The 22,520-nt window shown below is 40.2% G+C and overlaps 1 protein-coding gene across 2 annotated transcripts in view; it reads right to left on the bottom strand.

Moving 5' to 3' along the window:
- Copa (COPI coat complex subunit alpha) overlaps window positions 1-22,520 on the bottom strand; it is a 54,879-nt gene that overhangs the window by 24,304 nt on the left and 8,055 nt on the right. For both annotated transcript variants that reach the window (XM_070000279.1, XM_070000280.1), the window contains exons 7-13: window positions 16,403-16,512; window positions 13,273-13,372; window positions 11,781-11,916; window positions 11,062-11,144; window positions 5,843-5,993; window positions 4,868-4,934; window positions 1,622-1,697 (exon numbers count right to left, since the gene is read on the bottom strand). In XM_070000279.1, the coding sequence (XP_069856380.1) occupies window positions 1,622-1,697; window positions 4,868-4,934; window positions 5,843-5,993; window positions 11,062-11,144; window positions 11,781-11,916; window positions 13,273-13,372; window positions 16,403-16,512 (723 nt within the window). The remainder of the gene's footprint in view (window positions 1-1,621; window positions 1,698-4,867; window positions 4,935-5,842; window positions 5,994-11,061; window positions 11,145-11,780; window positions 11,917-13,272; window positions 13,373-16,402; window positions 16,513-22,520) is intronic.

The following is a 22,520-nucleotide window of genomic DNA, read 5'->3' as shown; positions in this document are numbered from 1 at the left end:
GTAGGACCTCCTATCTAAACAAGCTGGAGAGAGACAGAGCCCCCTCTCCAGGACGCAGCTGCTCAGCTGCATTTAACATGCAAATGCAGGCTTCCTAGTAGGGTAGGGTGGGTCAGAGCACTCCCAACTAAATCTTGACAGGCCATTGAGATACTGGGCAGAACTTATCACCAAGCTGTTGCTCTCTAAATGTCAACCTACCATTATTACTCTGAAGGGAAATTATAAACTGTTTCTCAATTCCACAGCTGATTAGAATTTCGGAGAGGAAACTATTCTCTGAGAAGCTTGTAAAGGACTCACTGATAAATTCTTTTATCTATGGTACAAGCCCCAGAACATAATGGCCAGACTTGCCTTGTTAGTTTTTAGGCACCTGCAGTGTCAGGTAACTTACAAACCATACTTCCATTTTCAGATGCCACAGAACCATACTACTCTAGCTTCTGCTTTCTTTTCCTCCTTCTATCATTAGGCTTTAGTTATTATCCCCATCAAAGAAAAGTATATCAGAAAAGACATGAGTTTTAAATAAGGATACAAAGTAGGAAAAAAGAAATAATAAGATTTAGTTAGAAATGGCGTAATTTATAAAGAAGACTTTGATTTATGACTATCACATACATATGGGTTTTCTCTTTCATATGATCACATTCAAAAGAAAGTGACTCAATCTGGGCATGGTGGTAGATGCATTTAAGCAAGCACCTAGGAGGTAGGAGAATCCTGAGTCTCTAACAAGACACTGGTAAGGAGCAGAGAGGAAAAGGAAGGGAAAGAGGAGGGCAGGGAACAAAACAAAAAGGAAGGAGGAAAGAAAAAGAAAAAAAAGAGAAAAGGAATAGCATGAGAAGTATTAACAATAATGAATGGGAGAGAGAGAGAGAGAGAGAGAGAGAGAGAAAGGGAGAGAGCTAACAAAATAATTCCTGGTACTACGTAGAGGGGCTCTAAAATACCAAAATATAGTAAAAGGGGCCTTGTGGGATAAGCCTCTGACTTGGTATGTCTATAGACTACTGCAGGAAGTACATTGAGAGGAGAGGAGCTGAAGCAAGAGTTATAGTGACTCTGAGAATGTGCTGTCAGCAAGTTCTAATAGTAAGAACATCACCAAGCCATGGTGGTGATGGAAGAGGTAGGAGGGGTCTCAGCTGGATCCTGGGATCCCAGGTGGGGTATGGAGCTGTTAGCAGCCTCATCTTTTTGACATGCAAAAGGAAGCAAATCGGATCTGGATATGGATGAGAGAGCATAAATCCCTAGTCCCAGGATGAGACATTGCAAGATTGGAACTACATTTTTAAATAAATGAAACTACCAGGGTGAAAGTCATATCAACTAACAATAAACTAGGGTAACATGCTGTGCTGAAAGATAAAATGGAGAGTTTCTAATAACCAAATTATAAAATATATATATCTAGCTGGGGTAATAAAATGGAGGCAGAACATGAATATTTCACATCATGGTTGCCTCTGATGCAACTGTCAGCAATACCTGCCAAATATGTGAGTGATGTGGCCATGGTTTGGGATGGAATGTGAACTACTTGAAAAGAAGTGACGATAATGGTGAGGAGAGCTGGAAGCAGAGTGAGGCAGACAAAGAGAATACCTACCATCAGGATTCTGGGAGTCGGCATCTTTGGGGATGGTATACAGATCATAGGTACTATTCTCTAAATTGCTAGCTCTCTGTAGAGGAAAATGGGAAATTAAAATGTTAATGAGAGGCACCCAAGATACCAGTTTATTCTGATAAGAGAAAACAGTTCCACTCCACAGACAACATGAGAATATACTTTTGTCATCCTTTACCCATAGGATATTTGAATGTTACATATAAGAGCTAGTTGTAGGGCTCTTAAACAACTCAGCTTTGATGTTATTTTATTTTCTTTATCCTCTGAAGATCCAAAATGAAATCAAGGGGCTGGGAAGATGGCTCAGTGGTAGAGCGCTTGCCTGGCATGCATGAGGCCCTGGGTTCGATTCCTCAGTACCACATAAGCAGAGAAAAAAAGAAAAAAGCCGAAGTGGCGCTGTGGCTCAAGTGGTAGAGTGACAGCCTTGAGCTGAAATGCTGAGGGACAGCGCCCAGGCCCACTGTTCAGGCCCCACGACTGGACCCCCCTCCTCCCAAAAAATGAAATCAAGTATTGTTGTCTAATCCATGAATTAAAAGATTAAGGGGGCTGGGAAGGTGGCTCAGTGGTAGAGCGCTTGCCTTGTATGCATGAGGCCCTGGGTTCGATTCCTCAGCACCACATAAGCAAAACAAAAAAAGCCGGAAGTGGCGCTGTGGCTCAAGTGGTAGAGCGCTAGCCTTGAGCTGAAGAGCTGAGGGACAGCGCCCAGGCCCAGAGTTCAGGCCCCACAACCGGACCCCCCCCCCAAAAAAAAAAAGACTTAAGGAGCTGAGATTCTGGTGTTCCATCTAAGTATACTTGTTATATCAAAAGTCTTTTTGAAAGAAAAAAAATACACCAAAGAAAAGATATTAAAGAAAATTGCCAAGAGAATATGAGACTGTGAGATATTAGAGAAGGACTAAAATTAGATATTAGAAGTTATATGGAAGAGAGTTTTCAATTCAGCAAGGTGGCTTAAGCTCATAATCTTAGATACATGGGAAGCAGAGATAGGGTACTACAGCTTGAGGCCAGTGTAGGAGAAAAGTAAAAATCCTACCTCAAAAATAACAAAAAAGGAAGCTAGGTGACAGGGATTCATACTTGTAATCCTAGCTACTCAGGAGAATGAGATGTGAGGATTGCAGCCAATTTGGGTAGATAAATTTCAGTTCTAATCTCCAATTAACCAGCAAAAAGCCAGAAGAAAAGATGTGGCTCTAGTGGTAGAGTACCAGCCTTGTGTGAAAAGGCCAGAGCTCAGAGCTCAAGCCCCAGTACTGGCACACAAAAAGAGGGAGAGGTGTTGAGGTGTGACTCAACTGGTAGAGTGTCTAGCCTAGCAGTCACAAGGGCCTGAATTCAATTGTACTCATCACATGACTTATGAAATGGTAACTCCTCTGTAAAACAATTAATAATTATAAAACAATTCTTAAAATTAGATTTTTCCTCCAAAATTATGTGATAAGAACTGGGAATGGCTCTGATGACTCTGAAGGCAATTACTCTGAAAAGAATTCCTTTACAAAGCACAGGTCTTGGGCTGGGGACATGGCTCAGGAAGAAGAGCACCTCCTGAGAAAGTTCATAGCTCTAGGCTCAAACCCCAGTAACTGTCAAAAAAACCCTAAAATTTAGTTCTATTTTTTCACAAGGATAGTAACCAGTTTAAACATCTCTTTTGCACAGGAAATAGTTATAAACATTCTTTTCAATCATTTTCAGTGATCTGTGTTATTGATTTTGAGATTTCATTAAGTTTAGATGCTATCAGCCTTAGAAAGGATCTATTTCACAAACTTTTTTTTTTTTTTTTTTGGCCAGTCCTGGTGCTTGAAATCTGGGCCTTGGCACTGTCCCTGAGCTGCTGCTTTTTTTTTTTTTTTTGGTCCAGTCGTGGGGTCTGAACTCTGGGCCTGGGCGCTGTCCCTCAGCTGTTTAGCTCAAGGCTAGCACTCTACTGCTTGAGTCACAGTGCCACTTCCGGCTTTTTATCTTTTTGCTTATATGGTGCTGAGGAATCGAACCCAGGGCCTCATGCATGCAAGGCAAGCACTCTACCACTGAGCCACCTTCCCAGCCCTCCCGGAGCTTCTTTTGCTCAAGGCTGTCACTCTACCACTTGAGCCACAGCACCACTTCTGGCTTTTCCTGTGTATGTGGTACTGAGGAATCGAACCCAGAGCTTCATGTATGCGAGGCAAGCACTCTACCACTAAGCCACATTCCCAGCCTCACAAACTCTTAATATTTATGACTACTGAAGCCTACCTAAGTTTGAGCCAAGAGCATAAGCTCTTGCAAAATATTCAGTAATAGTTCCCAATAAGCTAGCTGCTGGTGGCTCAAGCCTATAATCCTGTCTACTTGGGAGGCTGAGAGTGGGAGAATCAAGGTTTTGGGTCAGTTCAGTTACACAAATCCTCACTCTTATCTCCAATTAACCAGCAAAAATCCAGAATGGCTCAAGTGATAGCAAGCTAGCCATGAGTGGAAAAAGCTAAGTGAGAGCGTAAGGCCTTGAGTTTAAGCCCTAGCAGCAGCATGGGCGCATGTGTGTACATACATACATATACACACATCCCATCAAAAATGGCTGTAGATGCAGCTCAAGCGGTAGAGTACCAGCCTAGCAAGTGGGAGGCCCTGAGTTCAAACCCCAGTATTACCAACAAAAATAAACAACTCTTAGTAAGTCATTAGATATTAGATATGCTCTAAGGGCATAAGAAATGGAAAGGGTTGGGGCTGGGAAGGTGGCTCAGTGGTAGAGCACTTGCCTTGCATGCATGAGGCCCTGGGTTCGATTCCCCAGCACCACATAAGCAAAAATAAAAAAAGCACTGTAGCTCAAGTGGTAGAGCGCTAGCCTTGTGCTGAAGAGCTGAGGGACAGCGCCCAGGCCCAGAGTTCAGGCCCCACGACCAGACCCAAAAATAAAAAATAAAAAATAAAAAGAAATGGAAAGGGTTGGGCTGGGAAGGTGGCTCAGTGGTAGAGCACTTGCCTTGCATGCTCGAGGCCCTGGGTTCAATTCCTCAGCACCACATAAGAAAAAAGCCGGAAGTGGAGCTGTGGCTCAAGTGGTAGAGCGCTAGCCTTGAGCTGAAGAGCAGAGGAACAGCGCCCAGGCCCAGAGTTCAGGCTCCACGACTGGACCCCCCCCCAAAAAAAAAAGAAATGGAAAGGGCATAATGGAAAATGAGAAATTAGATTCCATAAGGTACTTACTGTACACAGTAGGACTGCATTTTCTGCTGGATTGTAAGACATATTAAACACCGGAAACTTGGAACCACTAGATATACATATATTAATAGAGAGAAAAAGGAGAAAATGGTAAATAGGTATTAAGAATAAAAGGAAGGTACAGTATGTTCACAAATAAAATAAAATTAAATTAAAAAAAAAGAAAAAAAAAGAATAAAAGGAAGAAAGGAATTACCCCTTTATCTGCTACATATCCAATCTTTACATAATTGTCATTTTTATATTCAGTAATGAAAATCCATTGCATTTTCTCCCCTCCTTCCTTTAATGCTTTGTAATTTAAAAGTTCAAGAAAGCAAGTCCTAGTGTAAATGAAATTGTTCAACAAAAGGTAGGGGCAGCATTCTCTGTAGTGAGAGAGATTATGTACAATTTCCTACAGATACTTGCAGTGGGTACCACAGAGTAAGAGTTGATGTAATATGTCTCTGGGATTGTTTAAATAAAACTACCTTTTTTTTTGTCGGTCATAGGGCTTGAACTCTGGGCCTGGGCACTGTCCCTGAGCTCTTCAGCTCAAGGTTAGTGCTCTACCTAAACCTATCGTTTTTTTTTTTTTTTTTTTTTATCATTGTGATGCTATAGGGTGGTTATCAAACCTGCATGCCAATGTTTGCCACCATGAATGTTTCAGCACTGATGCAGTTGGCTTTTCCAAAAGGACAATTCCTTTTGCCAAGCATCCCAGAGGTTACCATATCTTCAGAGTTAATTGTTTCCAGGAAAAAAAAAAAATTCTGGCTTAGAGTTGTGTATATTTTGCTGGAAAGCAAGAGTTACAGGAAACTATAACTTTTGTATGATTTATTTTATTTACTTATCATCCGTATAATCAATTTAGATTTACCACCCTACTATCCTTAAGGAGTAAAGTCAAATAAAGGCAAAAAGACCTGTCACTAACAGGTGTTTAAAAGAGAAATAAATCAGATTTACCTCCGCAACTGCATCACAGCTACATCTTTAGAGCTATTGAAATCCAGTTGACGTAAGAATCGGTCCTTGACATAATGCAGCATATTGCCATGAACAGCATAGGCGGGCCGTTCCCGTTCTAGCTTAAACACAATCATGCCACCATCATGCCCTAGAAGATTGAGGAAAATAAGGGAAAGAATCAGCTGTAGGCACAAATGCAAGCTGGAAATAGGAGATACACAAGGATGAGGATGAGAATGATAATGACAATGATCTTATTATTCTGATCTTGGAACTGAACTCAGGACCTTGTATGTTCAGGACCTTGTACACAGGCAAATGCTTTAGCTTTGAAGTATATCACCAACTGTTAAAAGATGAAATTTATTTATGTAAGCTAATTATGTGACAAGATTCTGGTTATGGTTTGGATGTTTGCTCTCAAGGTTCATGAGTTGGAAGCCTTGGTATGATGGTATTAAGTAAATCTTAAAACTATGAGGACTAGTGGAATGTGATTAGGTCATCAGCAGGAATACCCTAGGAAGGGATTAACATAGTTTTCTCAGGACATTGGTTAGTTCCCAGAGATTAAGTTATTATAAATGGAACAAGCTTGACCCATGAATCCTCTGATTTCCTATTTAATCATGTGATCTCTTCCTCTCAAACTTACTACCATCCTGATGACATGTGCCATATTGTGTCCAAGCCAAGGGGGCCTTTCTAAGAGGACAAACTTTTTTTTTTGTCCGGTCGTGGGGCCTGAACTCTGGTCCTGGGCGCTGTCCCTCAGCTCTTCAACTCAAGGCTAGCGCTCTACCACTTGAGCCACAGTGCCACTTCCGGCTTTTTGCTTATGTGGTGCTGAGGAATCGAACCCAGGGCCTCAGGCATGCAAGGCAAGCATTCTACCACTGAGCCACCTTCCCAGCCCCTGAGGACAAACATTTGGGGCTACCCAATCTGGAATTTTCAACCTCCCAGAGAGTGAAACAAATCTCTTTATAAAGTACCCACTGTGAGGAATTTTGCTATAGCACTAGAAAACAGACTAATGTAACACTTAAATACATCCTTTACTTGCCTAAATCCTCACAACCATATTCTGTCACTTTTTCTTTTTCTTATTTTTCTATACTTGTACCAGAACTCAAACTCATGGCCTTGCCTATACTCTGGCTAGTTTTTTCAATGGCAGCTAGTACTCTACCACTTGATCCATGAGTCCAGAACAGCTTAAAAAAATTTTTTTTAGCCAGGTGTCAGTGGCTCACACCTGTAATCCTAGCTACTCAGGAAGCTGAGATCTGAGGACTGCAGTTCAAATCCAGCCCGGGCAGGAAAGTCTATGAGACTTATCTTCAATAAACAACCAGAAAACTGGAAATGGTAGAGCACTAGCCTTGAGCTGAAGAGCTCAGGGATAGCACCTAGGCCCAGAGTTCAAGCCCCATGACAAAAAAAAAAAAAAAATTGTTTTATAAAGGTGATGTGCAAAGGGGTTACATAAGTCTTTTTGGACAATGTCACATCTTCCATCACACTTTCCCAGTTTTTCCCTCCCGTCTCTATGTTGGTAGTATAGTTCATTTTCAACATAGTCTAGGAAGTACCACTGCTGCATTTGTAGAACAGCTTTTTTGAGCATTAATTAGAGATAAAAGCCTCCCCAATTTTTCTTCCCAGGCAGTCTTTGAACTTCAATCCTCAAATTTCATCCTCCTCAGTACTTAAGATTACAAGTGTGAGCCACCAATGCCTGGCTAAAATTTTTTTTTTCCCCACCAGCCTGGGGCTTGAACTCAGGGCCTATCAGCCTCTTTGCTCAAAGCTAGCACTCTACTACTTAAGCCACAGCACCACTTCCAGTGTTTTCTTTTTTCTGTCTTTTTTTTTTTTTTTTTGTGATCTTTTGGGTAAATGCTCAGGAGTGGGATTGCTGGATCATAGGGGAGTTCTATGTTTAGTCTTTTTTTTTTTTTTGGGTCCAGTAGTGAGCCTGAACTATGGGCCTGGGCGCTGTCCCTCAGCTCTTCAGCTCAAGGCTAGTGCTCTACCATTTGAGCCACAGCGCCACTTCTGGCTTTTTTGTCTGCTTATGTGGTACTGAGGAATCAAACCCAGGGCCTCATGCATGCAAGGCAAGTGCTCTACCACTGAGCCACATTCCCAACCCCTATGTTTAGTCTTTTGAGGAACCTCCATACTGCTTTCCAGAATGGTTGAACAAGTTTACACTATCACCAACAGTGTAGTAACATTCCCTTTTGACCACATTCCTGCAAGCATCTGTTATTATTAGTTTTCTTGATAATGGCCATTCTAACTAGGGTGAGGTGGAATCTCAATGTTGTTTGATTTGCATTTCTTTTATGGCCAGAGATGTTGAACATTTCTTCATGCATCTTTTGGTCATTCTTATTTCCTCTTCAGAGAAGTCTCTCTTTAATTCTTTAGCTCACTTATTAATGGGATTATTGTTTCTTTGAGGATTGTTTTTGGGGGATTAACGTTTTTGAGCGCTAAGTGTATTTTAGATATAAGGCCTTTGTCTGTTGTATAGCTAGTAAAGATCTTCTCCCAATATGAACAGGAATCTTGATATTTTGAATAATCAAGTGACAGGTAAGATAGGGAGTTACCAGAGATGAGAAATGATCAGTAGTAACCATGTGTGAATAGGGCTTTCTGTCCCTAGCTTTTGGTTTCTTCCAGTATTTTCTATTTATGTGGTACTAAGGAACTGAACCCAGGGCTTCATGCATGCTAGGGAAGCACTCCACCACCAAACCACATTCTAAGCCCTTAATTTTTTTTGTGAGTGGTACAGTCTTAGGACTTGAACTTAAGGCCAAGGTGCTATCCCTGAGCTTTTTTGCTCAGACTCTCCTGCCCTGGCTGGCTTTGCACTGAAATCCACAGATCCCTTCCTCCCATTCTCCCTTCCCTCTCTTTCTCTTCCCTTCCCTCCTCCCCCCCCCCCTTTTTCTCTCTTTCTGTTTTGGTCAGTTATGGGGCTTGAATTCTGGGCCTGGGTGCTGTCTCTGAGCTCTTCAGCGAGTACTCTACCACTTGAGCCACAGCACCACTTTCAGTTTTCTAGTGTTTAATCGGAGATAAGAGTCTCATGGGCCGGGTGCTGGTGGCTCACGCCTGTAATCCTAGCTACTCAGGAGGCTGAGATCTGAGGATCGGGGTTCAAAGCCAGCCCGGGCAGGGGAGACCGTGAGACTCCTATCTCCAATAAACCACCAGAAAACCGGAAGTGGTGCTGTAGCTCAAGTGGTAGAGCGCTCGCCTTGAGCTGAAGAGCTGAGGGACAGCGCCCATGCCCAGAGTTCAAGCCCCATGACCGACAAAAAAAAAAAAAAAAAGAGTCTCATGGACTTGCCTGCCCCGGCTGGCTCTGAACTGCAATCCTCTGATCTCAGCCTCCTGAGTAGTTAGAATTACAGGCATGAGCCACCAGCACCTGGCTTGCATTTTTTCTTAATACTGTATCATACTACCATGTTTGGATACATCCTTTCTGTATTCTCCTAACACTTCATATAAACTTTCACTGTAGCATTTATTATCTTGTTCTATTAATTATTTAATCTCTTACTTGCACTATATCATGTGTTCTCTAAAGATAGAAATTATAATTTCCATGCTTCCTTAGCAAATAAGAGCATGAAAAAATATTTGCTAGCCAGGCACTGGTGGTTCATGCTTATAATCCTAGCAACTCAGGAAGGTAGGTGAGTCCATTAGACTTTTATCTTCAATTAATCACCAAAAAAGCTCAAAGTGGTGCTGTGGTTCAAGTGATAGAGCATGAGACTTGAGCAACAAAGCTTGGGGACGGTGCCCAAACCCTACATTCAAGACCTAGGACTTGCAACAACAATGAAAAAAGCATTTTGCTAATTTTACAATTCATTTTAAAATGTTTTGCATCATGCATCCTTTAGAGATCCCTTTCATTCTTGTACTCCTACTGCTTGCTTGCAACATGCAAGCCAGTCCACTCCAATGCCCAAAAGTTATTAATGGCTCTCAATTCAATCAGAATAAAATCTAGTTCTAGCTTTGGCCTATAAGACAATGCAAAATCTGGTGTGGTCCGACTTCCTATGTATGACTAGGCTCTTATTTAACTGTTTTGCTACCCTTGAAGGCCTTTCTGATGTTAGAGGGTACCCCTACCATAGAAAGCACTTCTCTTTGTAATCCTATGTGTTCTTTGCATATGATGTTCCTACTTTCTCATTCTCTCAATTTTAGAATAATATAAAGTAGTAGTCTCCACACTTATCCTTTTTTTTGGGGGGGGGGGGCGTCCGGTCATGGCACCTGAACTCTGGGCCTGGGCACTGTCCCTCAGCTCTTCAGCTCAAGGCTAGTGCTCTACCACTTGAGCCACAGCACCACTTCGGCTTTTTTCTTTTTTCTTATGTGGTGCTGAGGAAATGAACCCAGGGCCTCATGCATGCAAGGCAAGCGCTCTACCACTGAGCCACCTTCCCAGCCCTACACTTTTCCTTTTTTATCCCATTACTTTTGCTTAATTTTTCTTCAAAGCATTTTTCCTATTATCTATCTATCTATCTATCTATCTATCTATCTATCTATCTATCTATCTATCTATCTATCTATCTATCTATCTATCTATCTATCTTTTTTTTTCCCCAGGCAGAAAAGTGTTTATTTGGAGGAGAGCAAACTGCCAGACCATATGAGATGGAGATGTGCAGAAAGAGGGGGGAGGCGGGGAAGGGAAAAGAAAAAAGAACTATATTTTCTGTTTATAGTCAATTTCCCCTACTACAACTAAAAGCTCCATAAAAACAGAGACTATGTTTCAATGTATGGCTTTAACACTAACACCCAGAATAAGGTCTGAAACTCAGTATGTATTTGCCAAGTGAATGAATAAAATTTAAGCTTCTAGATTTAGTCTGAGAACTCTGACTTTCTAGTATTAGCCTCTTAGGAGCATCTAGGAATATATAAGTGAATGGACTTTACTGTTAAAACAGATTTTGGTAAATAAAGAGTATTAAAAAATACTATTCTAAGAGGTAAAAGAAAAAAAAGAAGAGCTTCAACTAAGGGGGGTCTGAGGATTCTGCTGCTCTTTGTTATCCCACCATATTCACCAGAGGCAAAGCTAATGGAGAATCACATTAAAAAGCCTTAAAAACTTTGAACTAAAACAAGAAATAAAACAAGAGGAAGTGATTTTTTACCTGCTGCGAAGAGGTTAAGGTTGGGGTGAGCAGCTAGGACCCAGAAACGATCATGGTCCCTACGGAAGGTCTGAACACCAGTCCTAGGAAAGCATAAGGTGTACAGAGAAAATATTAATGTAACAAACCTCCAGTCTACTGTACACAATATTGAATGGTAAGCCTACAAGATAATCTAAAAAAGTAAATCAAGGGCAATAAATATCATCAGTAAAGGTATGTATCATAAATTCTAGCAGGGAACTAAAAGAGAACAACTTTAAACTGACCTTATTATTTTGGTATGTCAATTTCCCTTATTCATCGTAATTTCCTACTGTATTCTTTTCATTTTTTATTTCTTACTTTTGTCCTCAATTATGTCAAGCTATGGATTGAGGTATGAGTGTGCAGGGTAAGGGGGAGGGGAGGGAGGAGCACTCCTTGCTTTTAGGCTGGTCTTAAATAATGATCCTCCTTATTCCTAACCGTATACCTAACCCTGAGTAGCTGAGATTCTAAGGTATGACCCATGATGTCCACTTGAAAAGAATATTTCTAAATTTAGAAGAAAAAAACATTACAAGTATATGATTCCTAACAAAAAATTAACAAATGTTGGCTGTCTCTAGGTCTCTTTAAGTTTTCATAATATGTGGCTTAAAATGCTAAAGATGATGAGAAAAAAGAGAAAAAACTTTTCCCTGGGTGTGGACACACAAAATGGATAACTTCCTTACCGCTTAGACATATCCCAGACTCGAATGCTTTTGTCCTCAGAATTGCTAAGGATCAATTCTTGGCGAGGATGGAAGACAGCACAAGACACATTGTTGTAATGACCTCGACAGGTGTCAACCTCCCATGCCTTTGATTCTGAAAGACAAAAAAAGATCAGGTTATTATAATTTCCTAACATTGATTTAGACATATAGCACCTTTGTTTTGAGGGGGGAGAGGTGGCAGTAGTAGGACCTTTTACCTGCTAGGCTTGAGCAAAGCTAGTGCCATAGGCCTTGCTAGCTGAATGCTACCACAAAGCAACATTCCAGCTATTTTTCACTGGATAGTGAAAATATGGCTTTTAAGAAAGGGGCTTGCTTCTTGTGTAGGCATGTGCTTGGGTCTTAAACTTCCACTGTCACTGGGATCACAAATGTGCATCTTTACATCCAGCTTCCTTCCAAGGAGATCATTTTGAGGACTTTTCTGCCTGAGCTGGCCTGACACTGAAATCCTCCCAATCTAGGCCTTCAACATAGCTTGGGAGGACAGGTGCATGACAATATCCCCAGCTAAGGGTTGAGAAAAGGTTTTGAAAACTTTTCTGCCTAGACCGGTCTAAAACTGAGATTTTCCTGTTCTCGGCCTCAAATTTGCAAATATTATAGGCTCTAATATTTAAGCCTCAGCTCCAGTGATTAATTAGAGGTCAGTCTCAGACTTTCCTGCCCAGGCTGGCTTTGAATTGTGATCCTCAGGTCTCAGCTTCCTGAGTAACTAGAGAGCTGTAAGGATTACCTTGCACATGACTTCCTGGCTCCAAGTCTCTTAATTTTTCCACATCTGTTCTTTCATTCTGACTCTCCTATTGAATCTAACACCTCTATCATTCTTTATGTTTTTACCATTATATTTATTGTAATAGCATTTGTCACTAAGCAGTCATTTTAGAGCAAATGCAAACTTCCTAAGAAAGGAGATTTATTCATTTTAGTCACTATTATATATACAGCACTCTGGGCAAAGTCTAATACAGAGTAGGTTCTCAATCATTTATCAAATAAATGGATAACTTCTTACTTTTTTTAATTTTTTTTTTTTTAGGTCCAGTCATGGGGCCCGAACTCTGGGCCTGGGCGCTGTCCCTCAGCCCTTCAGCTCAAGGCAAGTGCTCTACCACTTCAGCCACAGCGCCACTTCTGGCTTTTTTTCTGCTTATGTGGTGCTGAGGAATTGAACCCAGGACCTCACGCATGCAAGGCAAGCGCTCTACCACTGAGCCACTTTCCCAGCCCCCCCAGTCCAACTTCTTACTTTTAACTACATTCATGTTCCTCAAAAATCAGGATACTACCACAGGAAAAAGGCAAAATCTGTGCTCCTAGGATTGGCTTAAAAAGAAATCACCCAAAATAAGAAAATATATCAAAGCCCAAAAGACCTGGCCACTGTACCTTGTTGACCAATAGTCAATATCTTAGAAATGATATATGCCACGGGTTAACTCACCATTCATGCGCCAGATCTTCACTTGTCGGTCATCTGCTCCAGATACAATAAGAGGCATAGTAGGGTGGAAAGCAGCCCAATTTACCCCACGATCATGACCCTATTTTTAAAAATAAAGAAGTTCTTATAAAACAGCTTTATAAACACTACTCAAAGTAAATCAATAAATCATACTAGTGGTTATAAAGATGTCTATAATTTGCTATTCATGTGAAAAGAGTCAAGTGTCTATGAACCAGTAAGGTTTTGCATTTTTTGCGGGGGGGAGGCCCAGGAAGTACTAGTGAGATACTACCACTGCGTAGACCTTAAACTTGAAATCATTCTACTTCAGCTTCTTCAGCACTAGGATTACAGATATATGCCATCAATATCAGGTTTTGAACATTTGAGTTAGCATGTCAATCTACCAAATTCTCATAAAAATTTCAAAATGTTTCTACACTAAAAGTTAGCTTCATTTACTTCTAGAATATTCTGTATATCAGATATATTTACATCTTATTTCTCCAAATACTTACTAACATCTCAGTATAAGGATCTACTTTGTGCCAGGTGTCAGTGGTTCACACTTGTAATCCTAACTACTAAGGAGGCTGAGATCTGAAGATCGCAGTTTGAAGCTAGCCTGGGCAGGAAAGTTTGTGAGACTCTTATTCCAATTAACCACCAGAAAATCAGAAGTGGCACTGTGGCTTGAAGTGGTGGAGTGCTAGCTCTGAGTGAAAAAGTTCAGGGACAGTGCCCAGGTCCTGAGGTCAAGCCCCACAGGAAAAAAAAAAAAAAAAAGAAACACAGGAAAAAAAAAAACAAAAAAAACCTACTTTGTAAATTAATGTAAAAACTGTCTGAGAATGCTCTAATATCCTCCAAAGGATATTAGAGCATTCTCAGACAGTTAGGATCCTTTGGAGGATCCTAAGGTCCTTTCAGGAAATCTTTAAATCAAAACCATTTTCAGCTGGTGGCTCACACCTATAATCCTATCTATTTAGGAGGTTGAGTTCTGAGGACTGCGATTCAAAGCCAGCCTGGGCAGAAAAGTCCCTATGAGACTCTTATCTCCCATTAACCACACAAAAACCAGAATTGAGGCTGTGGCTCAAAGTGGTAGAGCGCTAGCCTTGAGCAAATGAGCTCAGGGACAGTGCCCAGGCCCTGAGTTCAAGAACCACAACTGCCAAAAAAAAAAACCCCACCATTTTCATAATCAGACCGAAACTATGTTTGTCTTTTCATTATTACTGTCTCAAAAGTACAGTGGACTGCATAGCTATTACACAATGACATCTGATAGCTAAAAGCATGTGTGGCAAGTTTCTGGGTTCAATTCTCAGGAGTTGCCTAGCCCCCAAAAAGTTTGAATTATGAATATGGTTAAAATTAATAGATATAAACCATATAAACAAAAACTCTTTGGAGTCCTCAGTACAATTTAAGTGTATGAAGAAATCTTCAGAACAAAAAGTTTAAGAACTGCTGGTTTTTTCCCTTTGGGTTACTTTTATTTACTTACTTATATTTTTTATTTTTTGCCAGCCCTGGGCTTAAACTCAGGGCCTGAGTACTATCTCTGTGCTTCTTTTGCTCAAGGCTAGCACTCTACTACTTGGGCCACAGAGCCACTTCTGGCTTTTTCTGTTTAAGTGGTACTGAGGAATCAAACTCAGGGCTTCATTCATGCTGGCAAGCATTCTACCATTAAGCAACCTTCCCAGCCCAAGAACTGCTGATTTTAAGATATCCTATACCTTACTACATAGTTGTACCTCATATTATAAAAATATTGGGGATAACATAGTTTTGATTTAGGCATATTTCTGACAGATAACATGGCATACTAATAATAACTACCTGAACTTTGGAGTTAAACAGACCCAATTTTTAAAAAAATTATGATTAAGTAGTTGTACAAAGGGATTACAATTTCATAAGTCAGGTTATAAATACAATGCTTCTTGGTCAATGTTATGCTCTTCCTTCATTTTCCCCATTTTCCTCTCCTGTTCCTACCCTCAAGTTACATAGTTTACTTTTACAAAATGTACACTGAATATAATATCTGCATTTTCTCATCCTTCCTTCATTTAAACAGATTCAATTTAAAATCTTAGTCTGTCAACTTACTAGATACATATGGATATTGGTAAACTGCTTAATTTCACTAAATCTCAATTTTTTTTGGTCAGTCGTGGGGCTTGAACTCTGGGCCTGGGCGCTGTCCCTCAGCTCTTCAGTTCAAGGTGAGCACTCTACCACTTGAGCCATAGCGCTACAGTTCTCTAGTGGTTTATTGCCTGGGCTGGCTTTGAACCGTGATCCTCAGATCTTAAGCTCCTGCATAGCTAGGATTACAGGTGTGAGCCACTGGCATCCCGCTTTCTTTTCTTTTTAAACAAGGTCTTGCTACATAGTCTAGACTGGGCTTACATTCACTATCTTCCTGCTTCTACCTCTTGAGTGTTGGGACAGCATAGCCAGCCTTGGATGAATCTTTTTTTTTTGTCAGTGTGGGACTTGAACTTTGAGCCTGGGCCCTGTTCCTGAGCTCTTCAGCTCAAGGTGAGTGCTATACCACTTGAGCCACAACACTACTTCCTGTCTTCTGGTGGTTAATTGGAGATAAGAGTCTCATAGACATTCTTGCCCAGGCTGGCTTTGAATCGTGATCCTCAGCTCTCAGCCTACTGAGTAGCAAGGATTACAGGTGTGAGCCACCAGTGCCTGGCTCAAATATGTTTTGAGCTTAATAAAAGCTTCAGCAAAGAATAGTAAGAATTATATTTTCAATTTGTAAAAAAATTGTTTCTTTCCCCTATGCATTTCTATTTTCATACTATGAACAAGTTTTTTATACAAGGTTCCTTTTCAGTAATTTTGGTTACTCCCTTACAGGAGGTTTGGGTTCTGCTTTGGGATAGGCATAGTGATAAAGCCTATGCCCAGCTTTCTTTCTTTCTTCCTACTGGATTTATAAGGTCAGATGACTCTCCAAGATGATATGTAATTTTCATTTCTCTGACTACAACTCTATCCCTCATGCTTCAAACACGATTTTTAATAAACATTTATTGAAGGAATGAAATAATGAACAGTATATCACCCAGCCACCAACTATAGTGATAAGTACCTCTAGTACATGTTTCACCACCGCATCTGTAGTTCCAAACAGATCAACCCCGGTTATTCCTCTTACATCTGACTCCACTGCACCAGGAGACAAGTTTTTTTTTCTCAGACCTTTGAAGGAATAAGGAATGGGATAAAAGATGCAAGCATAACGTTATTAAAAAAAAAAGTGTACAGTACCAGAGGTACAGAAAGATAAGGTGATGAACCATAATCAGATGAAAAAGAAGGGAAAAAGAAATTTACAGAGATTGAAACCAAAGCAAAAACTAAAGAACTACCAACCCTGTCTTTGCCTTCAAAACTCAACAGATGCACTATGGGGAATTCCTGATACAACTAACTTATACACTGAGTTGTCTAATTCACACAAATGTCCACTTTTTATCCTTAAGTGTTCTTGAAATGTGGCCGCTGATGTTATATTCAATTTTTGCTTTCATTAATGAAATCTACTAGCATGTTTTTCCAACATATCAAAAGATTCTAAAGAAAAGCCAGCTGAGCGCTAGTGACTCACACCTGTAATCCTAGCTACTCAGGAAGCTGAGATCTAAGAACTGAAGTTCAAACCAGTCTGGACAGGAAAAGTCCATGAAACTCTTATCTCCAATTAAACACCAGAAAACTGGAAGTGGCGCTGTGGTTCAATTGGTAGAGTGCTCGCCTTTTTTTTTTTTTGGTGGGCCATGGGGCTTGAACGCTGGGCTTGGGTACTATCTCTCAGCTCTTCAACTCAAGGCAAGTGGTCTGCCACTTGAGCCACAGCTCCACTTCCGGTTTTCTAGTGGTTTATTGGAGATTAGAGTCTCACAGACTTTCCTGCCTGGGCTGGCTTTGAACCGTGATCCTCAGATCTCAGTCTTCTGAGTAGCTAGAATTACAGGCGCGAGCCAGCTGAATGCTTGCTTGAGCTGAAGAGTTCAGGAACAATGCCCAGGCCCAGAGTTCAAGCCCCATGACCGACAAAAAATAAAAAATAATAAAAAAATTATGAAAAAAGTGTTATGCAAAAAGTGAACCCATATCTTGATTTTTGGACCATACAAAGGATAATTAAAACTACCACATCTTTTAAAGTTCTTGCTTACAAGGTCAGTTATAGATATGACCATAGGTATTATACCAACAAAACCTTGGAAGTTGGATTCAATGGGAAACCAGGATAAGGGCCTTACAAGAGGCTCTCACATCCATGGCTTTTCTAGAGTCATCTTTTTAAAAGCTACCTGTTTGTATTATAGCCAGACCAAAATTATAGTACCAAAACTACTATCTAATGTTCTGGGATAGGGAACAGGTATACTAGTGGGGGGGGGGGCTATATTAACAGAGGGAGTGAGTCAATGAAGATGAATATGGTAGAAGTAGCATGCTTGCAAGTATGAAAAGAAAACAATGAAACATGTTGAGGAGAGGGATAGAGGGAGTAAGGATGATTGTGATACACTGCATACATGTACAGAAATGAGACAATGAAATACCCCTTTGTAAAACTAATGTATTCTAATCAAAATGTAAAAAAAAAAGAAAAATCAAAACCTTCTCTCTCTCTCTCTCTCTCTCTCTCTATATATATATATACGAAAATAGAATTGGGACTAAAAATCCTGTGTGTGTGTGTGTGTGTGTGTGTGTGTGTGTGTGTGTGTGTGTGTGTGTGTGGTGTGGTGTGTGTGGTGTGTGTGCTGGTCTGGGGTTTAAACTCAGGGCCTTGTACTCTTGCTTGGCTTTTTGCTCATGGCTAGTTTTCCATCACTTCAACCATGTCTCCACCTCCTAAAATCCCATCTTTTGAATTATCTGGGGGAGTGAGTGAAAGAGGAAATTTCCTAGTATTTGTAAAAAATTTTTAAAAGATAGCCGGGCGCTGGTGGCTCACGCCTGTAATCCTAGCTACTCAGGAGGCTGAGATCTGAGGATCGCGGTTCAAAGCCAGCCCGGGCAGGAGAGACTGTGAGACTCCTATCTCCAATAAACCACCAGAAAACCGGAAGTGGCGCTGTAGCTCAAGTGGTAGAGCGCTCGCCTTGAGCTGAAGAGCTGAGGGACAACGCCCAGGCCCAGAGTTCAAGCCCCACGACCGACAAAAAAAAAAAAAAAAAAAAAAAAAAAAAAAAAAATTTTTAAAAGATAGATTATTTGTGTATGATTTATATATTTCACTTATAGCCTATAATTGAAAATAAAAGATAATAACTTCAAGCTTAAAAAAGTTGGTCTTTGGAGGAAAATAAAAAAACTCAAGTTTAATGATTGTATTTATCCTAGGTTTTTTTTTTTTTTTGTCAGTCATGGGGCTTGAATTTAGGGCCTGGGTACTGTCCCTCAGCTCTTCAGCTCAAGGCTAGCTCTCTACCACATGAGCCACAGCGCCACTTCCAGCCTTTTCTGTTTATGTGGTGCTGAGGAATCAAACCCAGGGCCTCATTTATGCAAGGCAAGCACTCTACCACTGAGCCACCTTCCCAGCCCACACTCTACCACTTTAAGCACAGTTCCATTTCTGATTTTCTGGTAGTTAACTGGAGAGTTCCATTTCTGATTTTCTTGTAGTTAACTGGAGATAAGAGCCTCATGGACTTTCCTGCCCAGGCTGGCTTCCAATCACAATCTTCAGATCTCAGTGTCTTGAGTAGCTAGGATTACAGGTATGAGCCACCAGCACCTGACTTACACTTACTGTTTTAAAAATTACAATATAGCTCTTCTGTAAAACTTAGCACCCAGATATCAGCAACATTTAAAATAGCCACAACAGTTTTAATTATCTTGTCCTCTATTCAAGATGAGCATTAGGCCTTTAGGTATAAAGACATAAAGTTGATGCCTTAAAAAAAAATACACTATTCACAAAGCTGCCTCCTTTCACTTATTTCTCTTGTCCTTTTAATATGATCTGTCAATTTTTTCTGATGAGTCTGATATATGAAACAAACTCAAAGAAAGATACAAAGACAGACAGCTGTGAAGAATTTCACCTCCAATAAGCTTCAACAAACACATTAGAAAGAAAGCTGTGTGACAGAGTGGAAGCCTTTGTTTGCATTTGCCTGTAATGATCCAGGAATAAGGAAAGGGTAAACACACAGATGAATAGTGACAGGCAGTGAAAAGATACTTAAGAGGAGAAATATTTGAGCCTTCCACAAACCACTCAGTAGGACTGAACGACAGATGGAAAATTTCTACAGCAGCTACCCAAATCCAGAGGGAGAAGAGAACACTCTCAGAACGGACCAGTTTATGCACAACTCCCAAAGGGAACCAGGGTAAGCAGTGAAGAAAAGAGGGATGAAGACAGGATTTGGCAGCGTATTAATAATTTTTTAGTGGTCAAAACAGTAAGCCTGAATTACATGGGCTTGACATGCAAAGGCATAAGCATGTTAAAAGAATTTAATTGGCAGTTTACTTGGAAGCTCAAGCTAAAACAAGTAACTTCTTGTCTATTGCTAGTTATAAATATATTCCCTTTTAGATAAGGAGGTTTTTACCAGGCTAGAAAAAAAGATTTAAAACATGGTAAGCTCCAAGGGGCTTGATCTTCATGGGAAAAAGTATCCAGGGATAGCTTTTTCAATAAGAATTTCTGCATTTTCTTGGTGCTTACCTGTGAGCTTAGAATATCTCTTTTCAAAAGAGATAGCCAAAATAATCAGAATTTTCACAAATTCTCTAAACAAAGTCACTCATTCAAGTTAACTTTTCTCTCTCAGAAATATTAGCACTGGTCCCCAACCGATCTGTAAATTAATTCTTCTTCCTGTGCTGAGACTTACTTGAACCAAAGCAAAAAAGAATCCTGCTGAACAGTATACTGCTTTCTAGAACAAAGTTAACTCAAAAGCTCCTTCCACCTGGTTAAAACCCAAAAATTAAAAAAAAAAAAAAAAAAAAAAAGACCCAAGCATCTTCCATCCACTCTGGTTAAGGGTTACTTGAAGTCAAGAGTTGTAACTAGAGAAAAACACTTAAAATGGTAAACAGCATTAATACAGAAGTTAGCATAAATTCTATTACATCTGTAAAGTGTAACAATTATAATCTTATTACATAGTAGTAATCCATGCAACTCACACATTCAAGAGCAATTATAAACCCACTGGAGTTACACCTCTCCTTCTCTTCTGATTTAGGGCCTTTAATTTTTATGCAAAATTTCCTTCCTTCTTTTCCAGTACAGGGACCTCACACTTGCTAGGTAGGTGGTGCAATATCACTTGAGCACCGCCCCTGGCTCATTGGACATTTCATGATCAAAAACAAGAATCCAAACACTTGCTTGCTCCTAATTTTTTAGAATTAGCTAAGTTTCAAATTTCCCAAGTTGCTCTAGTTAGATTGCAAGGAACATACTGTCTCAAATCCAGTTTTGTGGGAAAGAATTAAACCTTAATACCTAAAAGTGTCTGTCTATTTAGATATTAAACAAAATAAAATAACACTTTTAGGGTGGAAATGGCTGTATTCATTCCTGGAAGAAATGATTAGATAAACAATCACTCAAGGAACTTTTTGTGTCACTCAATTTTCTTACAGAATTTGGAATGAGACTGTTTTAAACATCAGCTGAGCAATATACAAGTTGGGATCTACTGCGTCAGGCTCCTATATCCTGAGACAAGGAGGGTACTTTGAATGTGTGCACAGTGAAAACCCATGGAAGCCACAGCTAGGTTACTGCAAGAGTGAATATTAAGCCCCCTGGGATTGCAGTGAGGATGACACAGGCTCATAGAGTCTGTACCTAGCTCCTCCTGTTGGCATGGCTGGTCACATCTGGGTGCACTTCCAAAATCTAGTCAGTCTGACGAAAAACTGCAATGGCAAAGCCCTATCACAACTTAGTTGATCAATGCAAAAGAGTAACTCCTTTATTACACAAAGAACAAGGCAAAGACCTATAAGGGAACTTCCTTCTATAGAATGAAACACAATTTTGGAATTAAGTCATTGAATTTTCAGAGAACTCAATATCCAATAACTTCTAAGGCAACATGAGACAACACAGTAAATGACTAGTAAATGTAACTGGGCAGAGAACCACATCAGTTAGTTTCTTTCTCTATTCTGACACAAAGCTCTCCCATCTCATAAGCAGTCCTTTCTCTGACTCTAAGTTCTCTGATTAGCAACTTAGATCTCTTCTATACAGTTCTTAATATTTAAATCTTTATCTCAAAATCATAGGTATAGTGCACTATAAAAGGAAGAATTAGTCCAATTATTTACAATCTATAAACTATCTGTGGTCTTAGATGTCTGCCTATTAAATAGTATTTGAGACTCAAAAATCACCCTATATACTTTGTACTCCAGAAGAAATCTAATAGAAAGAACCTCCATATTTCTAAACAATATTTAAAGTCCTGGTTCAGCTGGGTGCAAGAGGCTCATGCTTATCCTAGCTACTGAGGAGGGTGAGCTCCAAGGAACACGGTTAAAAGTCAGCCTGGGTAGGAAAGTCCGTGAGACTCTCATCTCCAATTAATCACCAGAAAATCGGAAGTGGCGTTGTAGCTCAAGTGGTAGAGCACTCACCTTGAGCTGAATAGCTCAGAGACAGTGCCCAGGCCCAGAGTTCAAGCCCCACAATCGACAAAAAATAAATAAATAAATAAAAAATAAGCCCTGGTTCTCTGCATTAAACTATTCTCAAAATTTCTTTTTCTAAAGATATAGTTTTTATTTGAATATATGGAAACTTTGATTAAGAATCAGAAATAAGCCGGGCGCTGGTGGCTCACGCCTGTAATCCTAGCTACTCAGGAGGCTGAGATCTGAGGATCGCGGTTCAAAGCCAGCCCGGGCAGGAAAGACCTTGAGACTCCTATCTCCAATAAACCACCAGGAAAGCGGAAGTGGCGCTGTAGCTCAAGTGGTAAAGCGCTTGCCTTGAGCTGAAGAGCTGAGGGACAGTGCCCAGGCCCAGAGTTCAAGCCCCACGACCGACAAAAAAAAAAAAAAAAAAAAAAAAGAATCAGAAATAAAAAAAAAGAATCAGAAATATATCAATTTTAACTAAAAACAGAGATTAACTAAAAAGTTAAAATATACTCAAATCTTAATTTTCTAGAGTAACCACTTTCCATAGAAAATACTTCTAACATTGACAT

Source organism: Dipodomys merriami, unplaced genomic scaffold (genome assembly GCF_024711535.1).
Source record: "Dipodomys merriami isolate MVZ:Mamm:240054 unplaced genomic scaffold, mDipMer1.0.p SCAF_56, whole genome shotgun sequence".
Classification (NCBI taxonomy): Eukaryota; Metazoa; Chordata; class Mammalia; order Rodentia; family Heteromyidae; genus Dipodomys; species Dipodomys merriami.
The sequence above is the reverse complement of the archived record's forward strand: the minus strand, read 5'-3'. Positions and strand labels throughout refer to the sequence as shown.